Source organism: Acomys russatus, chromosome 20 (assembly GCF_903995435.1).
Source record: "Acomys russatus chromosome 20, mAcoRus1.1, whole genome shotgun sequence".
Classification (NCBI taxonomy): Eukaryota; Metazoa; Chordata; class Mammalia; order Rodentia; family Muridae; genus Acomys; species Acomys russatus.
The window spans coordinates 41,916,211-41,941,135 of NC_067156.1; the positions used below are offsets into that span (position 1 = coordinate 41,916,211).

At 43.7% G+C, this 24,925-nt stretch overlaps 1 protein-coding gene across 5 annotated transcripts in view; it reads right to left on the reverse strand.

The window, feature by feature from the left end:
* Positions 1–24,925, reverse strand: part of Znf608 (zinc finger protein 608) — a 112,320-nt gene that overhangs the window by 53,457 nt on the left and 33,938 nt on the right. For all 5 annotated transcript variants that reach the window (XM_051163192.1, XM_051163194.1, XM_051163193.1 and 2 more), the window contains exon 3: positions 9,139–9,394. In XM_051163192.1, the coding sequence (XP_051019149.1) occupies positions 9,139–9,394 (256 nt within the window). The remainder of the gene's footprint in view (positions 1–9,138; positions 9,395–24,925) is intronic.

Here is a 24,925-nt window from a genome sequence, read left to right on the forward strand (position 1 = left end):
CAGGCATAGACACACATTGATATAGTGAACTGATCCTTGGCAAAGGAACAAAGGCAACAGATCTAGAAAGGTGCTACTACAATAGCTGCATACAAAAACATCTAGACACAAACCTCATACCCTTCCCAACAATATCAATATGGACTACAGACCTCAACCTAAGTGCAAAACTATAAAACTGAAAGATAACACAGAAGAAAACCTAGATGAAGAGGAGGAAGAGGAGGGAGGAGGGAGGAAGGAGAGAGGAAGAAAACCATTGTCAGAGGAATAAAAGACAAACTATGGACTGAGAGAAAGTTTCTGTTATCTAAAATGGGTAAAGAGCTCTTCAATTTCAATAGCAAGAAGAAAAAAAAAAAAAAAAAAACCAGGGTTTCAAATGGCCCAAAACATCTTAACAGACACAAACCATCACAGAAGACATAAACATAGCATAGAAGCCATGAAGCGGGCTTTATCTCACCATCCTCAGGGAACTTCACCTAAAACAAGATGCCCATTTCCTGGGTCAAGATTCAGAACTTGAGAATACTAAGTGTTAGTGGGTATAAAGTAACAGGAGCTGGTGAAAATGTGAAAACGGGTGTTTGATGGAGCCTTTTAATGAACCATAGAAAGTGTGTCTAGTATGTGAGTACAAGTATTCTTTTGAATGCATAGGAAAATGCTAAGCAAAATGCAAAAACAGATTAATGAAACATACAACTAAAAGCTCCTTCACAGCAAAGGAGATGCTGATGGGAAGAGAGGGGCGGGGGCAGGAGAGAGCTGCTGTGAAACCTGGATTTGACCAGGCAGGGAAAGGCAGGAGCCTTCACATCATCAGCCAAAGACTTGAATGTGCATTTCTTCAAAGCATGAGCCAATGGCTAACAAGTACCCGACCACCCGGAAAATGTCGGTCAAACCCCAGGGCGGCACCCTCAGATGCCTGCCAGGATGGCAACTATTACATAGAAACCAAAAGACAGGGCTCTCACAGCTGGATGCTTGCCCCGCAGCCTTAAGTCGGGATCTCAGGGTAGCATTTGCACCCCTTCCTTTGCCTTACAGCACCAAGATGTGGAAACAATGTCACTCGATAAACCAGTGAGTAAATGAGGCATGTATATGCACGTGGACTATTATGCAAGTCTAAAAGAGAAATGAATCCTGCCCCTTGTGCAAGCATGGATGAACTCCGAGAATTCCTGGTGAGTGTAATAAACCTTGAGAGAGTCCTAGAGACTCTTACACAGCATTCTACCTATAGCTAACAATCTTAAAAAGCTCAGAAAGGTAACTGGCACACTAAGGGTCACCTGAGTCATGAGTACAGGTTATTGCTCGTTTTGCCTCTATTCCCAAATGGCCTACATGAAGCCATCCAGAATCCATATGTAGTCATTTTATAACCAGAAAACAAAAAATCGTTTCAAGGGTAATAATGAATGACTAAATCATTGCATTTATTTATATAGTGATTTACTTTGTGTATTTTTTTGGAGAGTGGTGGACATCCCATGACTTGAATGTGGAAGCCAGAAGATAATTTGCAGGAATCAGTTCTTTCTTTCTCTCCATATGGGTCCTGAGCAGGGATCTCAGGTCTTTGGGCTTAGAGACAAGTGCCTCTCTCCTCTGGAATGGGTTGCCATCCAGGAATAAATAACTTTGATTACACTTTCCTTTTGTTCTGATGTCAAATAATAGCAAGGTTAGAAGTTTAATTCATTTTCTAAATCTGATTTTTCAATAGATTTTTTTTTAAAAAAAAATCAGCAATAATGTATTTCTGAAGATATTTTTTATTGTCTAGACCAAACATAATTCAAAAATAGCATGTTCCTGGGCTGGAAAGCTTCATGACTCCAACTTACACTGGTATTTAGCCTGTGTCATTTTGTTCATGGATTTATTCAACAGTCCATAAATATGTATGTTTGGACTTGTTGTATGCCAGGCGAGGGGTGTTCCACACTAAAGGAGTGCATGACTCACACTTAAGCAGCTTGCAGAATAGTGGGGCTGGAAAGGACAGTGTGTACGCATCAACCCAGCAGAAGTTTGACGACAACTGCCAAAATCAGACTACAAAGAAACTACAAAGAAACTCTTATCATTTCACACTTCAAATACAACCTCTAGTTACCACACTCCCTCAAAGCCCAGCGCCTCTGGAAATACGGGAAAACTCTGATGGAAGGGTCTCAGAGTCTAACTGTGAGGAGTTCAAATTCAGACTCTCCCACTCGCCAGGCATGCCATGTGGCACAAGTGAATAGAGTCCCCCTCTCGATTAGAACAGAGATGGTGAGTGACAGTGAGCTTGCTTTGGTTTAAATGAAATCAATGCCTAGTCAACACCCAGGTCAAAGAAAGTGCTTACCGATTCAACCCTTTATCTTACCCTTTATCTTACCCTTTATCTTACTCAAAACCCCACATGTTTACCCAGAATTCACCGAAGAGTCAAGAACAAAACAATGAAAAAGTCACTGCAGGAGGAATAAGGTCCTGGTTTTCATTTGGGATGATGGAATCTTTTGAGATTAATTGTAAGGATGGCTGCCTGACTGTAAGTGTAATGAGAAGCCAATGGATCACACACTTTCAATGGGCAAATTGCATGTTATGTGAATTAAATTTCAATAAAGCTATGAAAATTGTAAAAAAAAAAAAAAAATTCAATGAAATGCTGCAATCACTGTGCCTGGATGGGTCAGTAGCCACTCTTTGCAACTAGTGAGATCATTTCTGTCTTGTAATTATAAATTTACCTTTAGTTCAAATTGTCTATAACATTAAACTCTTTCAAATTGTCTTTATAAATTCCTCCTTTTAGAAAAAGAAATTAAGTACATCAGTTGGGGGAGGGGGGGTTAAGAGTGGCATGCAAGCCTTGCAGGGCTCTAAGTCCTAAGAAAAATTTACTTATAAGTGCTTGAAGGTCTATATTCAAATTAGGTTAGTTCAAGGTGCCTGCTTTATTACTTAACACCCGATGTCCCCACAAAAGAATAGATAGAAATAACTGAAGATTACATGTTGATCTAAGACCAGGAAGCTGAGTCCTTCTTGAAAGTGTTGTGTTACTCACACTGATAACAGGAAAGGCGGCTGTAGTGGGGCTTTCCAACAAGACACACAGTCCCAACCCTCCGTTGTACCCAATTTGCCCACATCACTTCCTCAGGACAGCATTAAGTGCACTTCACAGGGTTCTCCTGCTATTACAAATCTTTTCTTAAAGATGTTGGGTCAATACAGTGGGTCCCACTTGAAACTCCAGCTACTTAGCTGCAGCAGGAGGGTGGCTTGGTCCTAGGACGACTTAGTAAGACTATCTCAAAACGGAAACAATAACCTTGCTCTCAGAATAGCCTGAGCTAAATAAATGGTTTGTGTTCGGCAAACACATGCTTTGGTTGTTGACTTAGGCTTCTTTTCCACATGGATATGCACTCTGGAAGATACAACCTTTGGGATGCTCTGCCACCAGCTTTCAAGGGACAATCTCATTGGTAACCAATGCTCATTGGTAACCTCCCTGTAAGCCAGGCAAGGAAGTCTATGGAAAGGGTCATGGCCAGTCCACACAATGGTGCTAAATATAATTAGTAGTTCTTTCGGCCCTTCAAAACCTCTGTGGGGTTCTGTTAAGGATCAAGGCTAGACTATTTTTCTTACCAACATAGAAATTAAACAGTTATTTATTTATTTATTTATAATTTTAGTTTTTTCGAGACAGTTTCTCTGTGTAGCCTTGGCTGTCCTGGACTTGCTTTGTAGACCAAGCTGGCCTCGAACTCACAGTAACCCACCTGCCTCTATTTATTTTTGACAAACAGCTGAGTTGGTAACCCTCAGCTGAGCACTGGTCACCAGCTCCAGCCACCAGCTTTCTCAACGTTCCCTGTGACGGCATGGATATCAGTGACAGCAGTGGATAATGAAGGATGTAAGTAAGTCACCAGTGTCATTTCATGACCCTGTGCATAACAGATAAGTTTATAATAACACAGCTATGAACTTCAATAAACAGTTTCTTACTCTGCAAAGCATTGCACAAACTCCACGTTTAGCCACAGAAAGCACGGTGTAAGCCTGGATTAGTATGTAATCTCTTCTCAGATTAATCAGAAGTTTAAAAGAAACGTTCTGTTTGAAGTGGTGTGATCAGTAAGTAAATACTGTAGAATAAGAATCCTAATACTGTATCTTAGACTATCCTCAATTATGCAGATCATTTGCCTTTTAATGAGTTATTTTGAAACTCACTACACTGCACATTTATGACTTTGGAGATCCAAGAGAAGTGAAATTTACGAACATCTCTAGTGGTTTTTAAAAAGAGACATTTATTTCTCCAGTTAATTACGTTTAAAACAATCATTTCCTAAGTTTCCACGCCCCCCCCCCTTGGAAAGCAAAGGCACAGACCACCAGGTGAAGAAATTCCAATATGGCATTCCTCCCTTCAATGTGATTCTGTCTTGTTACATACTCCCTGTCCCCCTGGCATTCCACTGTCTCCTAGGAAATTCCTCATTGATGATCTAAGCAAGGTGGGTTGGCTTGCTTGCTTTGTTTGTGGCCAGGATCTCCCTGGAGCCCAAGCTAGCCTCAAGCTCACATTCCTTCTGTCTGCAGATTGCTGGGTCTGCAAACAAGATCTACTTTTCCCCAGCATATATGCTACATTAACGTTACTGTTGGTTTCTTTCTGGACGATTTTGAAATTCATTCAGCAGAAATTACAAAGAAATAAACCTAGAGTGCCTGGCTCATTTGAGAACTCAACAGTAAGATGTCTCCCATCACATTAGGAAGAATGGTATCATAGCTTGCTCCTGAAGACTGTCCCTCAAATCCTCTCTGGTACATCTGGATGTTCAAGGCTCCCACTTCCCTCATGACTATGCTCCCTGCCATACTACAGCATCTTGGCACGTCTTATCAACCATCAGGTAAAGGCAAGTGTGCCTGTCCATTTTATCCTGGGGCACTTGGGACAATACATTACCATGACTCCCTTATAAAGAAGGATCAAGGAACCCTACAAAGGACCCAATGTCCTCCCTTCCCCTTTTTCTCCCCTACCCTGCAATCACCTTTGGAATATTACAACAACCAATGGCAGGCCATTAGCCAAACCAGACCAGTACCAAATCCATGCCAACTCAATCTGACCCAAAAAGGCCCATTAAGAAACATGACTGAGAAGGCGGAAAGCTGGCTCAGCAGTCAAGAGTTCAGTTCCCAGCACACGTGGGGGCCCTGCCACTCACAGCCACCTGTCACTCCAGCTCTGCGAAATCCAAACCCCTCTTTTGGCTTCCTCAGGCACCTGTGCTCATGTACATACGCAGAGATCCACTCGAGTACATATCATTAAAAATAAATATAATTGTTTAAAATCCCCACTTCAATATAATGCAAAAGAAAACACACTCAAGACTCCTAAGGCCAACTTCTACACATGTATTTACACACAGTGCCAAATTCACCATTTTTTTAAGGAGCATATTTTCAAACAAACTCTTATACTTTAGGCATGTGTGCCCCAAATGTCATGAGTGAAATGCTATGGAAATTCTTCCAACAGCTGAGAGTAATTCCCTACAATCCATCACTGCTCCTAAGCATTCACCTTGGAGAAGGAAGAGCAGCACAGAATGAGCAAACGCCCACATGTAGTAATAGTTTTTCTCTCCTGTTAATAAGCATAGTTAAGTTTTCCCAGCAATTCTGTTACTTTCTTTCCACTTAAAGTTTTCTCTCATAAGCATAGTCTAAAGCTTGCTCAGTTTTCCCAGAAGCAACATTCCTGTTAACACTTTCTTTCCACACACAACTTTCTTTCTACACACAACTTGGTTCTTGAACCAGCAGAAATTCACGTGCTGGAGACAGACGAACTCCAGCAAGCAGACCCCAGTAAGGGCTTCCAAGGGCAGGAGGTAGCTGAACACTTGACTCAATTTCACATTCCAGTCTCACTATTCCTCTGTTCTCCAAGAGGTTGCAAAAATATCCAATATTCCCTAAAGACTGTGACTATGAATTCTTGAAATTCTATGGTCTGAAAGCACAGGCATATACGACCTCCACACATGTGAATGAACTATCAGATTAAACTTGGGAAACACACAACTGGCGATACTTGCAATGGAGGCATTTGACTCAACTCACTTTACAGGCCCTTGGTCCCAGTCCCTGGACAGTTTTATAACTTCGAGGATAAGCAGCTCTTTCTTTAGTCAAAGTTCATAGAACAAACAATTGCATCTTTTTTTTTTTTTTTCTCCTACCATTCCTCTTGACTTTTTTTTGAAAAGAATAGTTGAAAAGTTGAAATAGACCTTAAACACACCAGACCAAGGTAAGAAATAAAAAAGTAAACGACCTCTTCTTGAAAATGGGTGTATATTATATACACGTCTTAGGACCCAGGCCTTCGTAAAGATGACTTCTTAAAATCTGCGAGGCCAGAAATTTAGTTTATAGTTCTAGCTCCTTCAGCCATACAGTACACAGCTGCACATGCCATGTCCTGGCCCATTCAGGCGGTAATGAGACTGGTTGGCTACTATGCCTTACTTCTATAGCTATGGGTCAGCGCAGAGAAACCCGCAGATACGGCTGGGTGGAGAATAGGAAACCAGTTATACCAAAACCTGGAGACTACCATGCATGGCAGCACATGCTTGAAATCCCAACACTCATATGGTCGAGGCGGGTGGAGCATGAGTTCAGTGCCAGCCTCCAGAACAGAGTGACGCTTTGTCTCAAAAAAAGAAAAAAGAAAGTTTATTTAAAATCAAAAAAACGTTTTTAGAGGCTAGGGTGGAAGTGGTAAGACTTTATTTGTATACTTTCAAAACAATTTCTTCAAGCTCTTTAAACATAGGGCCAGGGTATCAGAATTCCGCCTCAATTCATACACTAGCCTTGGCTTTTAAGCACGACCGGTCAACCCCACTCCCCACCCCTGCTCCAAATAATCCACTTTTATTAGAGGCCAAGGTTAAAAGTCAAAACTAAACAGACTCCCAGGCAAACTGAAAAATAACCCAAACTGTCCCAGAAAGCTTGTGGCTAATTTTATAACATCTACCACCCAGTGAGGTTACACCACAGGAGGCGCGTCCTACTCCACACTTACGTAAATAAAATCATGACAAGCACTAAGTCCTTTAAGAAACAGGAAGACAGTAACTTACTTTAATGAGTGAATTTTCCAAGAAATCTCAATTTCAAATTTAGGGAAATAAAACCCTATTTTCTCCAAACCTTTTCCGCCTTTTTCTGAAAATCTTCATGTGACGAATTAACTGTGATGTAGTGCACATCCGGTCCTCTTCCCACCGGAAGAGGGGTCCTCTTCCCACCGTCCCACCGGAAGAGGGGTCCTCTTCCCACCGGAAGAGGGGTCCTCTTCCCACCGGAAGAGGGGTCCTCTTCCCACCGGAAGAGGGGTCCTCTTCCCACCGGAAGAGGGGTCAGCCTCAACTTCTTCTCCACAACTGCCACTTTCAGGGCTAACTCCAGGGAGGGAGGTTGTCCAGCCTGAGGGGTGAGGTCTGGCAGAGACTGGCCCCTTGACTTTAGAAATAGGTTCAGAACAAACAGGCAGGGTGAGAAAAGTTTAAATCTATCTGCTCTCACGTCACACCACCCTGCCCTATATTCTCGTGGTATTGTTCCAATTGGCTTTTCAGAGTGGTGACAAACCCAGACTAAGAGTGCAAAGATGGGGAAGACGAAACAAAACTAACTCCAATTTCTAAAGTCAAATTAAACTTCAGGAATCGTTTCTACTAAAACAAACAAGAACTAACCCCATAGCTGCTATTTTTCACTCTCTTTTGCTGTATAATTCCTTCTCTTCCTTACTGGCACCAGCTGCAATCTTTGCTTTTCAATTATTAATTAAGAAACAAGTCACACAAGAGTGCATTTAATGTCATAGTGGAATTTAAAGATTTTTCCAATTTTTGGTTTTTTCTGTAGCAGTCAAAGCTGCTTCTTCCCAGCAATAAGCCCTGGGGGGGGGGGGGGGGTGCACTCAAGCCTCCCTGGCACATATTCTACCTTCTTTGAGTTTGCATCCTCAGCTTCCCCACTTAACTCAGACCAACCCAACCAGTGACTGAGTCTCAGCCCGTTCTTGTCACTCTCATCCTTGTCCTGACTCTTCTCACAGCTGCCCAGATGTTTGCAGCTGCCAACCATCTCCTTTACACATGGCCAACCTAGCTTAAAGGAGAGGAAGGTTCCCCAAGCTCATTTCTGCTGGTCCTCTTGAAAAACTGGTGTGTTTCTTCCTTCAACTCCCCACTATTCTCACTGTACGTGCAGCAGGCTGCTCTCTGTCCCTGACGGTGGCTTCACAGTGTCTTCTGGCCTGTTAATGATGCATGCCACTTGAAACCCTCCACGCCATGTGCTCTGAGACATGGCGACCTGATCTGGACCCACTGTCTGCATGAGTACCCACTGGTACTCCGACTTATATTCCCAAAGGTAGTGATAGACGGATCCAGTTTGCCCGGGGCAGTGTTTCCCGGGTGACTAATGGGCTGCACTTGCCAAGCAGCTTGATGAGTTAAGGGACAAGAAATGTTCTGTCTAGGGACATAGAAGAGATGACTGGCTCAACTGGGCCTTAAACCTTTAACCTTAGCGTCATTAGCTCTGAGCACCAACCAGCCTCTGCTGCATCATGACGATGGCCCTGGCAATGAGGAAGGAACACGGTTGGATTCAGAAGGTAGGTGGATAAATTAAATACAAGACCGCACAACACAGAAACAGACAAATTGACTGGCAGACCACAAGTAAAATGAACTTGAGCTCTGTCACCTTGGTACCATTTAGGAGAGAGTTGCTTATGACCCCCACTTCTCATGGGTCCTCCATGGTATCCCTCAGCATGGAGAAGCATTTTTAAGGCTCTGACATATCTTTAAGGTAAAGGCAGCCAGGAACACGGCCATTAAGCACCATTACTTAACAGAGAAGTCAGAGAGCCTGCCAACCACCTTTCTGTCCTCTCAAACCACAAAGAATATAAATCCCCATCACAGATGGACAGAGCTACAAAACAGAGAAGAGGGCAGAGGGAGATAAATAAAAATAAATGATATTTACCTTCTTCTGTTTCATGCCACACGATCCCTTCCAAATTGACACTGGTCCCAGGTTCACAGGGCCCAAGACACTCTGGCTCTGTCACTACTCCAACGTCACACGTATTGACACCCACGGACCGAGTCCGAACCAAAAGCTGTTCGACTGGTGCTGCAATATTGGATGAAGATGGGGAAAAGTAGGAGGGCAGAATCTGAGGTGCGAGACTGCTGGCAATCGGCGGCGGTGGTGCCGGCACTGTAAACAGGGGGTCAACCTGAAAGACAGACAGGCTTACTGCAGGGGTGATGCATTCTGGGAGTTCTCTGTAATGCAATCTGCTTACATCGCTTCTAGAACAGAGCATCATTCTACATTCCATTGCAATCATCCTAGGCTTTGAGTGCTTCCGTGGTGCCAAAATATAAGCAGAACAGAAGTGAGCACTTTGTGGTTTCCAGTCCAAGAAGGTGAAGAGGGGAACACTAGCTTCCTGAATGAGAAGCAGGCCTCAAAATTCACCAATGGACAACCTTTCAGTCTCCAGAAATGTGAATGAAAAATGTTTTGCAAAATTAACACTACTTTCCACTCATACCGAAACCTCATTTTCAAAATTATAACATTATCAAAAGGAAAAACTCCAAAAAATACTAATAAACATCAATATCTATATTATTGGACATTTAAATAAAGGAGATTGACTACAATTATTCCCAGAGTATTTTATAAAGCATAATGAATTAAATCACTACTAAAATATTAACTTACTCTGCTGAATATATGAAATTTATTACTTGATTATACACACTGGAGCACATAAACTGAATATTAGCCTGTGTTAAGACCCAGTTTCTAATTAGATGTTCTAGCATGAAGTTTAGCAGAAATTCATAAAGAGAATAAATAAATTGTGTACCTGGCATCAACACAGCCTGGGCTCTACAACCTACAAAGCCTTCATGTGACTCATCTTATCAAGACAATCATATCAAGAGGAGCAAGGGGCTTGGCCAAGGCTTGGCAGTACCCCCTCTCAAAATGGAAAAGAAATGGATATTGCAGCAAGTACAAGACCTTGTAGCCCAAGAGTGCCCCCTTTGCACCCCTAAGAGGGCAGCAAAGGTGTTCTTCCCAAGTTCAGATGCCCAACTGTGATGAAAACAAAAGCCACATATGTCCTAGACAGATCGCCAACTATTCACTGGGCTCACTTAACTAGGATTGCCATGAATAGCTTTGATTCATCATTGGGAACAAGTCATTTTCTGTGAAAAAGATGCAGAAAAACACGCCTGTGTATTGAGACTCCAGATTACCTATGCAGTGTGCACAGACAGTGCCTGAATACAAGCGACAACATCTTGAGTTCGTTATCTGTTGGGCTAGCAAACAGTAAATGTTAAGAAGGACACACAGATGGTTGACCTAGTAAAACTCCATCTGCCATGCATACACTCCTTGCTTCATAAAGCCTACTTTGCAGTCTTTAGGATACAGATTTAATATTATATAGTCTTTGTTGCTTTAAAAAAAATTAATAAAAAGAGTATTTCAATAGTCAGATGAGGAACTGCGCTCCTTCAGTGGTGGAGACAGTCCTCTGTGTGGGCTCCTGGATGAAATGGCCAGAGGACCATCTATGATTTGCATTCCACCAAAAACAATAAACTGACGTTCACTTGTCTGAGCGATTCTAGATGCCTTCACCCATCTGCGTGCTAAAGAAACTTAATTTCCTGCTCTCAAAGCTGCCATAAAACTTCTTTTGCACCATACTTTTTATTGTTCTGCATTCCTTATTCTGATCGCTGAGTCCCAGAAAGAAAAGCCCTCAGCAGTACCAAGTCTTAGTAGATACGGTGATTTATGCCTCCTAGAAACTGCGGCTTAATACGGATCAAAGTTCCCATTGAAAGTTCCTATTTTAAAACAGGGGCTGATGAATGAGGAAAGGGGCTCTGTAGAGGGAAATTATTGGGGGCTGGGGGGAAGAGAGAGAGAGAGAGAGAGAGAGAGAGAGAGAGAGAGAGAGAGAGAGAGAGGGAGGGAGGGAGGGAGGGAGGGAGGGAAGAGCCCAATCCTAACTACAATCTTTTTTGCAGCTAAAAAACCTGTGTGAAATTTGAATCACTTTCCAAAATTAAAAACTGCGAGATGATGTTAGGTGCTATAAAGCTAAAGGGACAAATTAGAGCAATTTTCTGAAAACAGCCTCAGGTGGCCTGATCCACAGTGCACACTAATACTGAGAACAAAGACAGCTTGAGGTGACGTGTAAGGAAATGGACCAAAATATAAGAAGTGGGGAGTCCAAGAGAGGGGCCATGATTCAGATTTTGAAGATGAGGACGATGAATGGGACCTTTCTGAGTGTGTCATGTGTTCACACTAGGATTTTGGCTCCAGATCGGATACTAATTAGGCTGTGACCTTTCCCTATCTTTTAACCTGTCTGAGGCCCGCTTTCCTCAGTTGGAAAATGGATTCTTCAGCCTTTGAATATTGCTATTAAATCTTATTACACCTGTTTCTACATTGAGTCCTGGCTTCAACACAGCCCTGCTCAGAGAAAGATCTGTGACACACTCCATAATATTTGTGATACTTATATAATTCCAAAAATCCAATTTTCTTTTTAAATTTTTATTGTTGGGCTGCTTGCTGCTGGGAGCCAAACTCAGGGCCTGCTGTAGACTCTATCACTGAGAAACACTCACAGCCCAGAGTTCAAACTACTGAAGAACTTGGGTGTCTTGAGACCGATGGCCTCCAAAGAGCCTAACTCTGTGGATTTCCAGTGAACACAATCCAAATGTAATGACCAGAGCTGAGTCGGTGATGATGTAGAAGCCCCATCCACCACATTTTAAAACAAGGAAGTGAAGGTTCACAGACTTTGACTATAAATACTAGCTTACTCAGAAAATGACAGTAGCCTAAAGCCCTTAACACCTGGTAGGCAGCATAATCTCAAATATTCAAATCTCTGATTGACACGAGGCAAGCATTCTCACTTTTCCTCATGGAGCAGAAAAACCAGATCTTTCCCTACACTGCATTCTCCCCCCAAAGCCCCGAGTCCTGCAGAGGAGGGGCACCAAGACCACCCATGTGTCCCCACAGCAGACCCTTCTCCCTAAAGGTCAGCAAATGGAAAGAGTGTTTTGGGGGGTAGAATGACAGCCACTCCCAGAGTATTTTACTTGGCAGACACACTATTTTTAAAAGCATCCCTCTTATTTATTAATACTTAGGAGCTTAGAGAAGAATCTGAATTTCCATTAGCTCATATAATAACTGGAGACTGAGTGTCACAGAGCCCACCCACATTCCTCACATTAGCCACACGCAGCTCTGTGTGTCTATGCCTCCACTCTTTGCCCGAGACCGTCACAGAATGTTCCAGCAAGAAGGCCACTTAGATGAACCCACTCAATTCTAGGGAAACTTGTGTCCCATTTGGTGGCAAGAACAACAAGCTGGCTCAAGTGTCAGCCAGGACAGTGGAGAAGAACACTCTGCAGTGGGAAATTCACAAGAGAATCACCTACCCCAGGAGACTAAAGTAGAGCGGACTCTACAGGGAACATGGCCAGTAATTTCTACCAGGTAATTCCCCAGTGGACCTGTTCCTCTGAAAGGGTTTCGGTTCTCTCATGTGTGTCACGGTGTCACCCACAGAGCACAGGTATGATACAGAAAGCAGGACCTTAAAAGTTAGTCAGTGGTTAGTTTAGTAATTGTTGAGGCAGAGCTCCTTAACACACACAGAATCTGGCTTCAGACTGTGGGTTCTCTGCTTCCCTAGTTCTGGGGTTGTAAGCCTGCACTATCAAACCTGGCCTTGGCGGTTGTACAAGAGATCACATCTGCTATGCTCTGATTTTCTCAGGTCACTCATCTACACTGAGGCCATAATTTCTTCAGGCAAGGATGCTTGTTAAGGCAGAGGACTGAAAAACCATTCCACTGGCCTGCCTGCTGGGAGACAACAGCTTCCCAGCTGGGCAGCTGAGAAAGGTAGGGTTTGTTAGCAAGGGGCCAGGGTTCAAGTTCTGGCTCTGCCAGTTCATGTTGTGTGGGACCCTAAGCCAATGCCAGAACACCCAACAGCAGGATCAGCATCTAAGAAATGAGGTGGTGGTGGTGGGGTGTGTGGGGGGTTGTAATGGCCATTACCCCGACTGGGTTGCTGGGAAGACTGCAGTAGCTCTTGCAAATGGATCTCTAAACACCAGGTACCTCCCAGGAAACACTATCTTGAAAGGCAGAGTCCCCAGTCACATATTCCAGTTCTCTAAATGCTACCCACAACCTTCTAAAGCTGCTTTCTATACACTACCATATTTAACATAAATCTGTAATCCCCTCTAAATGCATGGCTAAGTGTTCTTAAAGTGTGTTAAAAGTATAAGAAAAGGGGGCTTAGAGCAGAGAAGCTCACCCTGCGGAAATACAGCCTCTTTCAAACACGGACACCTTGCAGCGGTCTGCCTGCACAGCCCAACCCCATTTTATAGTCTCATGGCAGTGATGAGAGAGCCTCCCAGGCATCCTGGGGACCCCTGAATTACTCCAAGAATTCTTCTAACCTCCAGTTGCACCTCTTTGCTCACACAGACTCCCCCAAAGTCTATTGCTGCTCACTTCAACACATCCCACACCCACAAAAGAGCTACTGCTACCTGCTAAACTCTGTGCAACCTGCTAAAAAAAAAAAAAAAAAAAAAAAAAGGCCCCAAGCTCCTGTCCCCCAAGGCTGCAAGATTCATCAAGAGAATCAATCAAGCACTAATCAAGTAATCATAAGTGGACTAAAATGACAACTTCATTTGTAGAGCTGCATTCAAGGAAAGGGTGTAAAAGGCAGGACATTTAGGATAAACGGTGTGGTGCAAACAATGGCCCTTGGGGTTGGAATCCTACCTTGGTCATTCCCTATGGAACCTCAGGCAAGGCACTTGATCTCTAAGTAACTGTCTTCATCTGGAAACACACACACACACACACACACACACACAAATAGCACCTAGCTAATGCGACAGGGAATCATACAAGCAACCTAGTTCAGGGCATAAGACAGAGTAACACTCAACATATAGGAGCTAGTCCTACCGTCAACACTATTGCCATCTTATTGAATGAAAGGAAACTGATGGGTGGCTTGGTCCTCGGAGGCCAAAGGTTACGCTGTACTCCAAAAAGCAGTTCAAGAGAAGCAATTCTGCACACCTTCCTAGGGGAAGAAACATGCTTCTAAAAAGACAGTCCTCATTGAAAACTCACTTGGGAGGCGGGGGCAGGAATAAGGTGCTGGACTAGTAACGAGAATTAAAGGTCAGAACAAAAGTACCGGCCAGTTTTAGCAAGGGTTCCTTTGTCAAAGCTCTTGTCTGTCATCTTGATGGGACACTGATGTAACCTATTAGAGCCCCAAAGAGGAAAGCGGCCATCTCCAGTGGGGAGAAGGAAAAAAAAAAAAAAAAGAACCAAAAAGCTCGTAAGTCTAACAGCTGGTGGTGGCAGCCTGTCAAACTGAGGAAAGTTAAGTCAAGAACAGACGCGCCGCAGTCTCTCACTGTTATTTTTGCATGATTATTCCCAGGTGTTGGTGCACGCTGTGCAGTAGCCTGGCTATTTATCAAGCCAGAGAGTCTAAGAGCAGGGGGCGGGGGGGAAGCAGAGAGGGTGCAGGGAGGCGGCGAAAAGACGGTTATTTACACAGATAGCGGGCACTTAGTGTATGTAATCAGAGGGCGGGGTGGGGGGTTGGGCTACTCTGCAGAGATCCTGGCAATATTTTCTCTGTACACCTTATTTCAAGGGCTTCCTGAGTGCTGATGAGCCAAGAAGGCTCCAAAGCTGGAGTGCCCGTGGTGGCTGCTTCTCATCATAGAGCATGTGACTGTGTCAGCCAGGGAGGGTCTGCAGTACCAGGAAACCCAAAGCAAATACAGAGGGGTCTCCCGGGCAGGGCTGAGGGGCACTGCAGCAGGCACTCTGGACCAACAAAGAAGCATCCACGTGGCTCTGCTGCAGGAGGCAGCCGGTGAGGGCAGCCAGGACTGAGAAAGGAAAAGCTCAGGACTTCCCAACAGAGGAGCCTCTTCACTGCAGGGACCACCCTAACCCCCAACCCCAATTGGCCTGCATCAGGGCTGATCCCGGATGCACCTAGGGCACCGTGCCCTAGGTTTGTTTCTTCTGTTCTCACAAATCTCCACACAGGTCCTGCCGTTAACCCCTCAGTCCTGGGATTCTCAGACTGCCAACTGCCACGGGCGGGAAAGAGTGGTGCTTCGTTTTGCACAGAATCAATGTTTTGTTTGATTCTCTGAGCTTGCTGAGGCATGGGTACTTAAGGCTCACATTTTCTTCATATCCTGGTATTTGGCTGTTTTATTAGATTGCCCACAGTCACCTCTAAATTTAAAAAAGCATTAAGCAGAAGACTGTTCATCCATAAGTGGAAATCCCGGCTTTTTTGGAGGTGACCACAGCCTCGGGTGGCAGCAAATCTGTGCCACACATCTGCCCGACGTCACTGGTTCATTAGCAAAGCCGGGTCAGTTTAAAAACATACTTCTTAGACTCTTATCCCCTTTCCTAAAATGAATCACGTTTGAATTTCCATCTGCGGTGGACAACCCTGAACAGTTCCAGCTTTGGTCGTTAGTCTTAGTTTGCCCCCTCCTAAATGTGGTAGACCCTCCTGAGAAAGGGGATCAAAGCAATTTATGCTTTGGAACCTGTTGAAAAAAATAAATAAATAAAGGGGTGGGGGAGGGGGACGAAACTCACGCTAATGAATTAAGGCATCAGTTCTCTTCTTCTAAGCCTGAGTCCCCACCATTGCCACCTTACAGAGGCAAGGTTCCCCAGAGCAGGGGCAACATATCCAAAGAGCTAAAAATTCAAGCCCAGAGCCCCGCCCGCACAGGTACTTTTGACTTGTTTGTACAAAGAGTTCACATCCTGAGCTACTGTTTAACACACACAGCAGCATAAAAGGATTAGAATAGTTTTCAAACAGACATCATAGGCAGGATTATACTGTGCCCTCACTTTTTTTTTCTTTCTTTCTTTTTCTTTTTCTTTTTTTTTATTTGATCTTCACAAAACTGTGAGGAGATGAGAGGAGGGTAACTTTGAAGAGTCTCTCAGGGAGAGTGGCCATGCCAGAATTTCAAGCTACCTAGGCCAAGCAAAAGCAACTTGTGCTAAATGTAAAACAGAACATGAGATGGAAGAAACACCTCCTTCGAAGGGAGTTTCTTTCCCTGCTTTTTGTACACAGGAAGCCACACACCCAAATTTAAATGCCACACACCGTGATCCCTCCAGAACCCCCACCCCTACACCCCCAGAGGCAGAGGAGATGATATAGCATGTAAAAGCATCCTGTCCATGAGTTTTGATCTCCCCAAGTCCATGCAAAATTGTTGGGCACGGTTGAGCACACACCTATAACCCCAGTGATGAAGATGGCAGCGGGGTGCGGTACTTTACAGAGACATAAGGATAGCTAGGACTGTCTGGGCGTTATCTTAGCTCAGGTATGATTAAGAGACCTTGTGTCAGGAAATAATAAAGAAGATGATGAAGCGAAACATCTGCTGTGGCACATATTACATACAGGTACACACGAGAGCACATGTGCGTGTGCACGCACACACACATGCATACACACACACATGCATACACACACACACACACACACACACACACACACACACACACAGTGGAGGATGAGCTCCATGGTAGAGTACTTGGGGGTAGCTAGCATGTGTGAAACCCTGAGCTGAATTCCCAGCATGTAGAGGGAGAAACAGCCACCTGAAACTATAGGTGAGATGCAGCCAAAGCCTAGGAATGACAATGACTCTGGTCCCCTGGGGCCAGGAAGACTGCTTCCATTTCCAGCCAAGACTAAAAGAATGCTGGGCATGCAGAACGCCAACAATCTAGGCTTTCCATGATGCTGATTGTGGGGGAAGGGTGTCACCAGCCATCAGGACTCCCTCTAGAAGTGTCCCTACGTGTGCAAGTGCATATAGAAGATGTGCTTAAACCACAACATGACTTTAAACGTCCTTGTCTAGTCTTGGCTGTTTTCTAGACACCATCAAAGGCATAAGTGTGCACCGGATGGTGTGATTACACCACTCAGCCTGATGCTTTAATTTTTCTTTTTGTTTTGTGACTAAGCTAAGTCTCCCCTCAAAGATGTTCAATGTGTAATTTCATACAGATCTGGGCCTCGAGCACTTTCTCCTCATCAAATTTGTTGCCACTTACTTGGCCTCATGTGTGTCCTCAGCAAGACTACTGCCCCAACAGCTGAGCCACACGCAACCTAGTCTGAAAGTGCCACTTAGAGAGAGGGTGTGCTGTAGGGAGTAGCAAATGGTTGGTTTTGTCATCGCTGGCTCCAAGGAGTTCTCCGATTCCCTCTGACCCTAGTTCCAAAGACCCTTAGAACATGAAAACAAACCCCCAGGGAAAGGTGGTGGCAATCACAGAAGGTACTAGAGAAGCCGTCTTCATTCCGGGAAGAAGCCTTTTACTGTCTCCTTGGGTATAAAAGTTCCGAGAAAAGTCCCACCCGAACTCCATTTCTACCAAGGAAGGCTCAGTTCCACCGCTTCACGAAGACAGCTCAGAGGTGACCCAGGATGCTGCTCATCAGAAGGTACCTATGGGAGGAGCCAAGGGCTCAACTTCAACTCAGCTCAACAAGGCATGCATTTCAGTGGCCGGGGGTCACTGACATGCACATTGCCTGTAGTTCCAGAGTTCCTAAACTCTTCTGAAGCCAGGCTGAAGCGGGATAAATGGCCGTGTCTCATTCACCCAGCCACATGTGGACACAACTTCTTGAAGGATGGAGAGATGGGGAAGAAGGGAAAAGAAAGGCCGCTGGGGGGGGGGGGGGTGGGGGTTGGGGGTAAGGAATCCTTCTTACTCCTCCCAGGTGACCTATTCCAACCATCCAAACAGAGCCCTGTAAAAATGCAGGCATTCAAATTACACAATAAATGCTGCTAGTGACAGATGACAAGGGGATGTGAGTCGCGTCAGCGCCCTCGGGGAAGTATCTTGCAAATGGTCAGAACTTATTTTACCTAAGCTTCCTGGGCCAACCACAGAAGGTAACAATTTTGACTTTGCCTAGCTAAGTATCAGTGCCTGGCTATTTTTAAGGACACATTGCAGCCCATTCATTACTACGCACCTCTACTGAAAGCAGGTCTGGTGCCTCTCATTTGATTTTGAAAAATGAAAAAACAAAAATCAATTGAAGTTCAAAAGAGAAAAGCTGGCTGCCTAGGTCAGAAGCAAGGGTGGGGGAGAGAAGGGCTGGGGGAGGGGGAGGAGAGGGGGGAGCTGTAGCCATCCATCTCCCAGTAATCTTCTCTGGAAAGTTCTCTACATAGCTCACCATCACATGAGCTCTATGCATGTTTGGTTTTGAGTGTCACACTCACCCAGGGTTTCACACTTATTGGGTAAGTCTTCCCTCAGCCCCATAACACAACTTTCTAAAGTCCTACATGAGTAAATTGTAGTTCCCAAGTGTGGGGTTATTTTCCCTTTTGAGAACAGAACAGCTTTTAAAACCCAAAAAGGTCTCTCTCTAGCAAAAGCATTTTCTCCTAACAGAGATCGAATATCCTCTGAGAAACGCTATCCGTATGACACATAGGTCAGGAGGAGATGCCTCAGCTATAGTCTTCAACGTTAATGGGATAGTAACAAGAAACATGTGTGTCATTAAAAATAGTTCTCTCAGCCAGGCGCGGTGGCTCTTGCCTGTAAACCCAGCTCTCAGGACGGCAGGGGCCAGCCGATTTCTGTGAGTTCAAGGCCAGACTGGTCTACAAAGAAAGGCCAGGACAGCCAAAGCTACACAAAGAAACCCTGTCTTGAAAAACCAAAAAGATAAAAACAAAAATAAATAAATAAATGAATGAATAAATGCTGGTCAGTGGTGGCACTCAGGAGGCAGAGGCAGGTTGATTTCTGAGTTCGAGGCCAGCCTGGTCGACAAAGTGAGTCCAGGACAGCCAGGGCTGTTACACAGAGGAACTGTCTCGAAAAACCAAAAAAAAAAAAAAAAGCTCTTTCATTTGCTGTACAGAATGTCTCACACTACAGCCTTAGGCCAATCTGAAACTATGTAGCCTAGGCTGGCTGAAAGCTCTCAGTTTCCAAAGGACTAGGATTACAGGTGTGAGCTAACATACTGTTTAAATTTTTTTTTTCCATAAAAATGATGCTAAACCATTTCACTTTGAATAAAAGCAAGTATCTGCATGTAGAGGCTCATGGTTGTGATCCCAGGATTTGGAAGGTAAAGGAGGGAATATCAGGAGTTCCATAGAGCCTAGGCTATGTGTGACTCTGTCTCAGGAAAACAGAGGAGGATTAGAAGAGCTACCAAAAGCCAATGCCAAGGAAGAAGGCTCATAGTGAAAGATTATTATCTAGCTCCCCATATTGAGCAACAGAGTGACGCAGAGTATAAAGACCTAGTCTTGTGACAGAAGGACCTTGTGTTGTTGGCCCCACGCCCTCCCCTTTGTAAGAGTTGCTAATGAAACCTCACTGTTAGGGAAGTCATCATCCTCTCATCCAGTATCTTTCTAGCAGGTGCCTCTATGTGGCAAGCATTGTTCCAGGAGAGATGAATAGTCACTGCAGAGACGACAATATGGTCAGGGTTCAGGTGGTCAGTTAAGCCCAAGGCATTATGGGAGCATCAAGGGGGTGGGGCAGGGAGTGTGCTGAGGGAGATGTAAGCTTGTATAGGACTTGGCCTAGGCAAGAAATGAGAGGCTAGAGTACATCTAAGCCATCCTGAGCGCTCCATTACTTAAGGGACTGATATTTAGGAACCTAGGAAGAGCTAGAGGAAATTCAAGGGTCCAAGCAAGGATAACTTAGCAGTTTCTGTGAGCCTAAAAAGTAACATGGGGCCTTCTGGAAGCAGGGGTATAGAAGCCTCAGCTGGCTCATCTGGTAAAACCCACTTTGGACTCAATATGAAAACAGATGAGAGGGAGCAAGGGGGAGGCGGGAGGGGAAGAGGGAGAGGCAAAGAGAGAAAATATGAAATGAGTATGTGTCAAGATGCCATGGCAGAACTCCAAGGAAAAGACACAGCCAAGGAGAAGATGGGAGATGAGGAAAAACTCAAAGATGGGTCTCAAGTTAGGAAAGAGAGAGCCAGTCCCAGGGAAGGGGAACCTAGGCAGAGGGATGTCTATAGGGAAATGTTTACTGCATGGGCACAGGACCCAAGGGGCATGAGCTAGTCTTGAGGAATCACCAGCACACAAAGCATGAAGCCAATGGAGGGATGAGATGCTCTCGGGGAAAGCAGGAGACGATGGATCTAGTAGATGCCAAGAGAACTGTGAAGGAATGGGAGAGAAAGCTCAGAATGCTGGCGAGGTCCCAAGTCACCAGGAGGTGGCCTGATCCAAGGGAGACTGGGTTTAACAGAAAGTTGTCCTCAGAGGTCTCACGTGCAATACCACCAGGAGCAGCATTTTAAAGCACTTCCCATTATTTCACCTGAACCACGCAGGTGTGTGGTCCTTTCACCAACCAGGAGCCTCTATTTCAAAACAGACTAAAGAGTATGATTCAATATCGGCCCTCTTTATTCCACCAGTGACCCACAATCTGAGAAACCCTTAAACGCCTCAACTTTTTGTGTCACTGACAGCCAGGAGGGAAGATAATGTGACCTTCCTCTCAAGAGGAGTCACAGAATTTGTGGGGATCAAGCTATTTCACGCTCCTGTACCAGCTTCTGCTCCACCCAGTGATCCCTCAGGCACCAAGCACAGTACAGTTCACGGTCTGTTTAATTTGTCACAAGGCTAAGGTGGTTAAAGTCGCATACGACAAACTTGCTATTCTGGCTTCTGAATACAGAGGTTGCTTTTCAACAATGATGAAAAGTGGCACTGGGGAGATGGCTCAGCAGTTCCAAACACTGGCTGCTCTTCCAGAGGACCCAGGTTCAGTTCCCAGCACCCACAGGCGAGCAGGCAAATGTGCAGGCAAACGCCAGTGTACACAAAATAAAGATAAACAGGTTTTTAAAAAATGATAAAAAGTGAAAAACTTAAAAATACCTGGAAGTGGATTTATAATTAAATATTTACTGTTACTTAGAATCTGGTGTATGTGAGATCTGGACAGAGGGGGATTTATTTACTTATTTATTTAATTTTCTTCCTCTAGAACCTATATTCTGGGAAAAACCCTTTATCTGAAGACTACAGTCAGACTCTTCTGACATCAACACCTTTAAAATGGCACTCAGAAAGCCTGTCACAACTATACCCCAGTAGCATCTCCAGAAAAAAAAAAAGAACCTTGATGAATCACAAATGCAAATAAATACCAAAGTTATAATCTAGTTATACTTTAACACTTACTAATTTTTTGTTATAGAGACTCAGATGAGGGAGGAACTATCAGAATCACATTTTCTGGACATCCATATTTCCAGGACTTTTACATTTGTTTTATTTCAGAAGATAATTTAGATGAGAAGAAGTTACATAGACCAGCCCTAGACAGCTCAGCGGTTGAATGCTTACTGTTCTTATAGAGAACCCTGGTTCAGTTCAAGCACCCAGTGGGGCAGCTCACCACTCTTTGTAACTCTTGATAACACTTTTCTGGCCTCCATAGTTACTGCTTGCACAGGGTGCACATAAACTCATGCAAAGCTAGGCATGGTGGTGAACGCCTTTAATCTCAGTAATCAAGAAGTAGAGGCAGGCAGATTTCTGTGAGTTTGAAGCCAGCATTGTTTACAGAGAGGTTCAGGCAAGCCAGAGCTATATAGGGAGACCCTGTCCCAAAGCCAACAACAAAAACTCCTGCAGAAGCACACATAAACAAATGTAAATCTTAAAAAGATAAAACAAAACAAAAGTAGAATTTTAGACTATCCTAGGGGGCTGGGAAGACAACTCAGTAAGTGTAAGTGGAAGGACCTGAGTTTCTGTCTACTATACCTTGGTAAAAAGCTGGGTTTGGTGCCTATAATTCCACTGCTGGGAAGCAGACACAGGACGACACCTGGGGCTTGATAGCTTACTTAGTGTAGGCTGAAATTAACCTCAGCCTATACATGCACGTAAACACAGAGACTCAAACACACATGTCCATACTTGTGTACACACACACACACACACACACACACACATACACACACACACACACACACAGCATCAGCGGTGGTGATGGGACTGTTCATCCAGTCTCATTCATATGGAAGTAGAAGAATTGACTTCCAAAGGAACATGTAGCTACATCTTTCAGAGCGTTGTTCCAAATGTCCACGATCTTTTAAATGTGTAGTTCAGATACTTCAGAGACTGTGCCTTTCCAAAGATGGCAGGGACTTATCCCACCCACTATTATTAAACTCCTAGCACACTGTGGCCACCAGAGTTGCTGTTATCTATATTAAGATATAGTCACAGTCAATAAACACCTGCAGCTTTAGTAATAGCCTCAGCTGAATTTAAATCAAGCTGACTCGAATCATTATTTAAATCAGTGAAGAAAAACTGCTATTTTTTTAAATTAAGAATTCATGTTTATTTTCATCATAATAGCTATAAACTTCATAAGGTGCACAGGTGTATTATTATTTAAAGATGAGATGAAAATTTTTTCTTCAAATATTTTCATTATTTTATTTTAAAACCAGAATCCAGCCCATCTACATGCACACGTATCATTATAATGATAACTGCACTCCACACCTCTTCATGTGTTTTTTCATATTTTGCAGCTATTAGAAACCCTACATAGCTGGTTCTATAACGAAATTAAATGAAGCATCTATCTAAATAGCCGAAGAACTATCCTCTCAAAGTTAATCATGGGTATTTTTCCAGTGTATTAAAATCTAATAACCTTAACCCAAACAACTTACAACTAAATTGTTTTTGTTTAATAAAAAACAGCATTACTCTGAATCATCAATCGTGGTAAGATAAGCAGCTAAGATAGTAAGTACCTTTGTTAATCAGCACTAACACTTATCAATAAACATTAATTCCTTGATGGTAGTGCTAATTTTAATTACCGCATTAAAATGTACTAGGAAAAAGGAATGCTCATGTCAAGCCACTATTGCCAGATAAGGACCGTGCTTGGTACCTAGGATTAAAACATAAAAACTGAGCTGGAGAGATGATTCAGCAATTAAGAGCTTGTGCTTCCAGGGAATTTGAGTTCAACTCCCAAAATCTATGGCTCATAACTTACTTGTAATCCCAGATTTAGGGGCTCCAGCACCTTCCTTTAGCGCACGTACACACACACACAGAGTTCTTATTAAATCTTAAATAATAATAAATTACCAAAATTTGTAGCAAAACTGAGGTCTGCATGGCTTTGGTTTCCTTGGCCTGGGTGGGAAGGATGGGCTGGTGGAATTAATTTCAGTAGCTTTGATATTAAGTACATTCTCATGGTTTGAAAGAGTTTTAACAGCTCTTTCAATTATCACAATAGACAAATCCCTATTCTTAGTATTTGGCACGTGATTTTTACCCCGAATAAACAAAAACAAAACAGATAAATCAAAACAAAACCAAGATTCTTATTTGTTTGGATGCGGGGGTGGGGGGGGCATGCATCATGAGCCATCCAAATGTGGACATGTGGGAGTCAGAGAACAACTCTGAGGGTAGGTCTCACCTTCTGTCATGGGTCAAACTCAGCAACTCAGGCATGGTGGCTGTTAGGCTTGAGTCCTCCTACCCGTGATGCCACTGCTTACCTGCCACAGGGGTGTGGCCCTGCCCAGGGTGATATAAAAGAACAGACTCTCCACAAAGTCTCTCTCTTACCCCTCTACCCACCTCCTTCTCTCTCTCTCTCTCTCTCTCTCTCTCTCTCTCTCTCTCTCTCTCTCTCTCTCTCTCTCTCTCTCCTCTCTCTCTCCTTCTCACTCTCTCTCTTATTATTCATCCTGTCTCTGTCTCTCTCTGAGGTACCCCCTCCCTTTTCCTTCTCCCCCCCATGCTTATTTAATAAACTCCTCTACAAAATATTATCTGCTGCCTGGTACATTATTATGACCTTTATTACCTTACATCTTATTGCCTTAATCTTTATACATAAAATTGGTGAGGCACCTCATTGGCCACAAAGTTATACATTTTGGTAAAGTAACTAATTTTTAGTAGACCTGAAAACTATGAAAGTTTCTCTGTAAAACAGTATGTTCTTAACCAGTCATCCCAGCAATCAGGAATCTGAGGCAGAAGGATCACCAATAGTTCCAGGTTATCCTGGGCTACAGAATGAAAGCAAAAGCCTATCTCAAAAACACAACAACAAAAATCTATCCTTAAATATCACAATTTTAATATAACTATTTCCTTAAAATCTAAAAATTTGCAATTTTTAAAATTAGCTTGTAAGACCTTAAGAGTTTATGGGGACAAGTCAGGTGCAGTGGTGAAGTTGGGAGGTAGAGGCAGGAAGATCTTGGTGAGTTCAAGGCCAGCTGGGACTACATGGAGAAACCTGTATCTCTCTCTCTCTCTCTCTCTCTCTCTCTCTCTCTCTCTCTCTCTCTCTCTCTCTCTCTCTCTCACACACACACACACACACACACACACACACACACACACACACACATTCTTTAGTAAAAAGACTCTTGGAAGCTTTGTAAGAACACATTCAGAGGATATACACTATTTACAAAAAAGCAAGAAAATGAGCTAAGAAATTTAGTCCTTTTGTTTTTCATTTT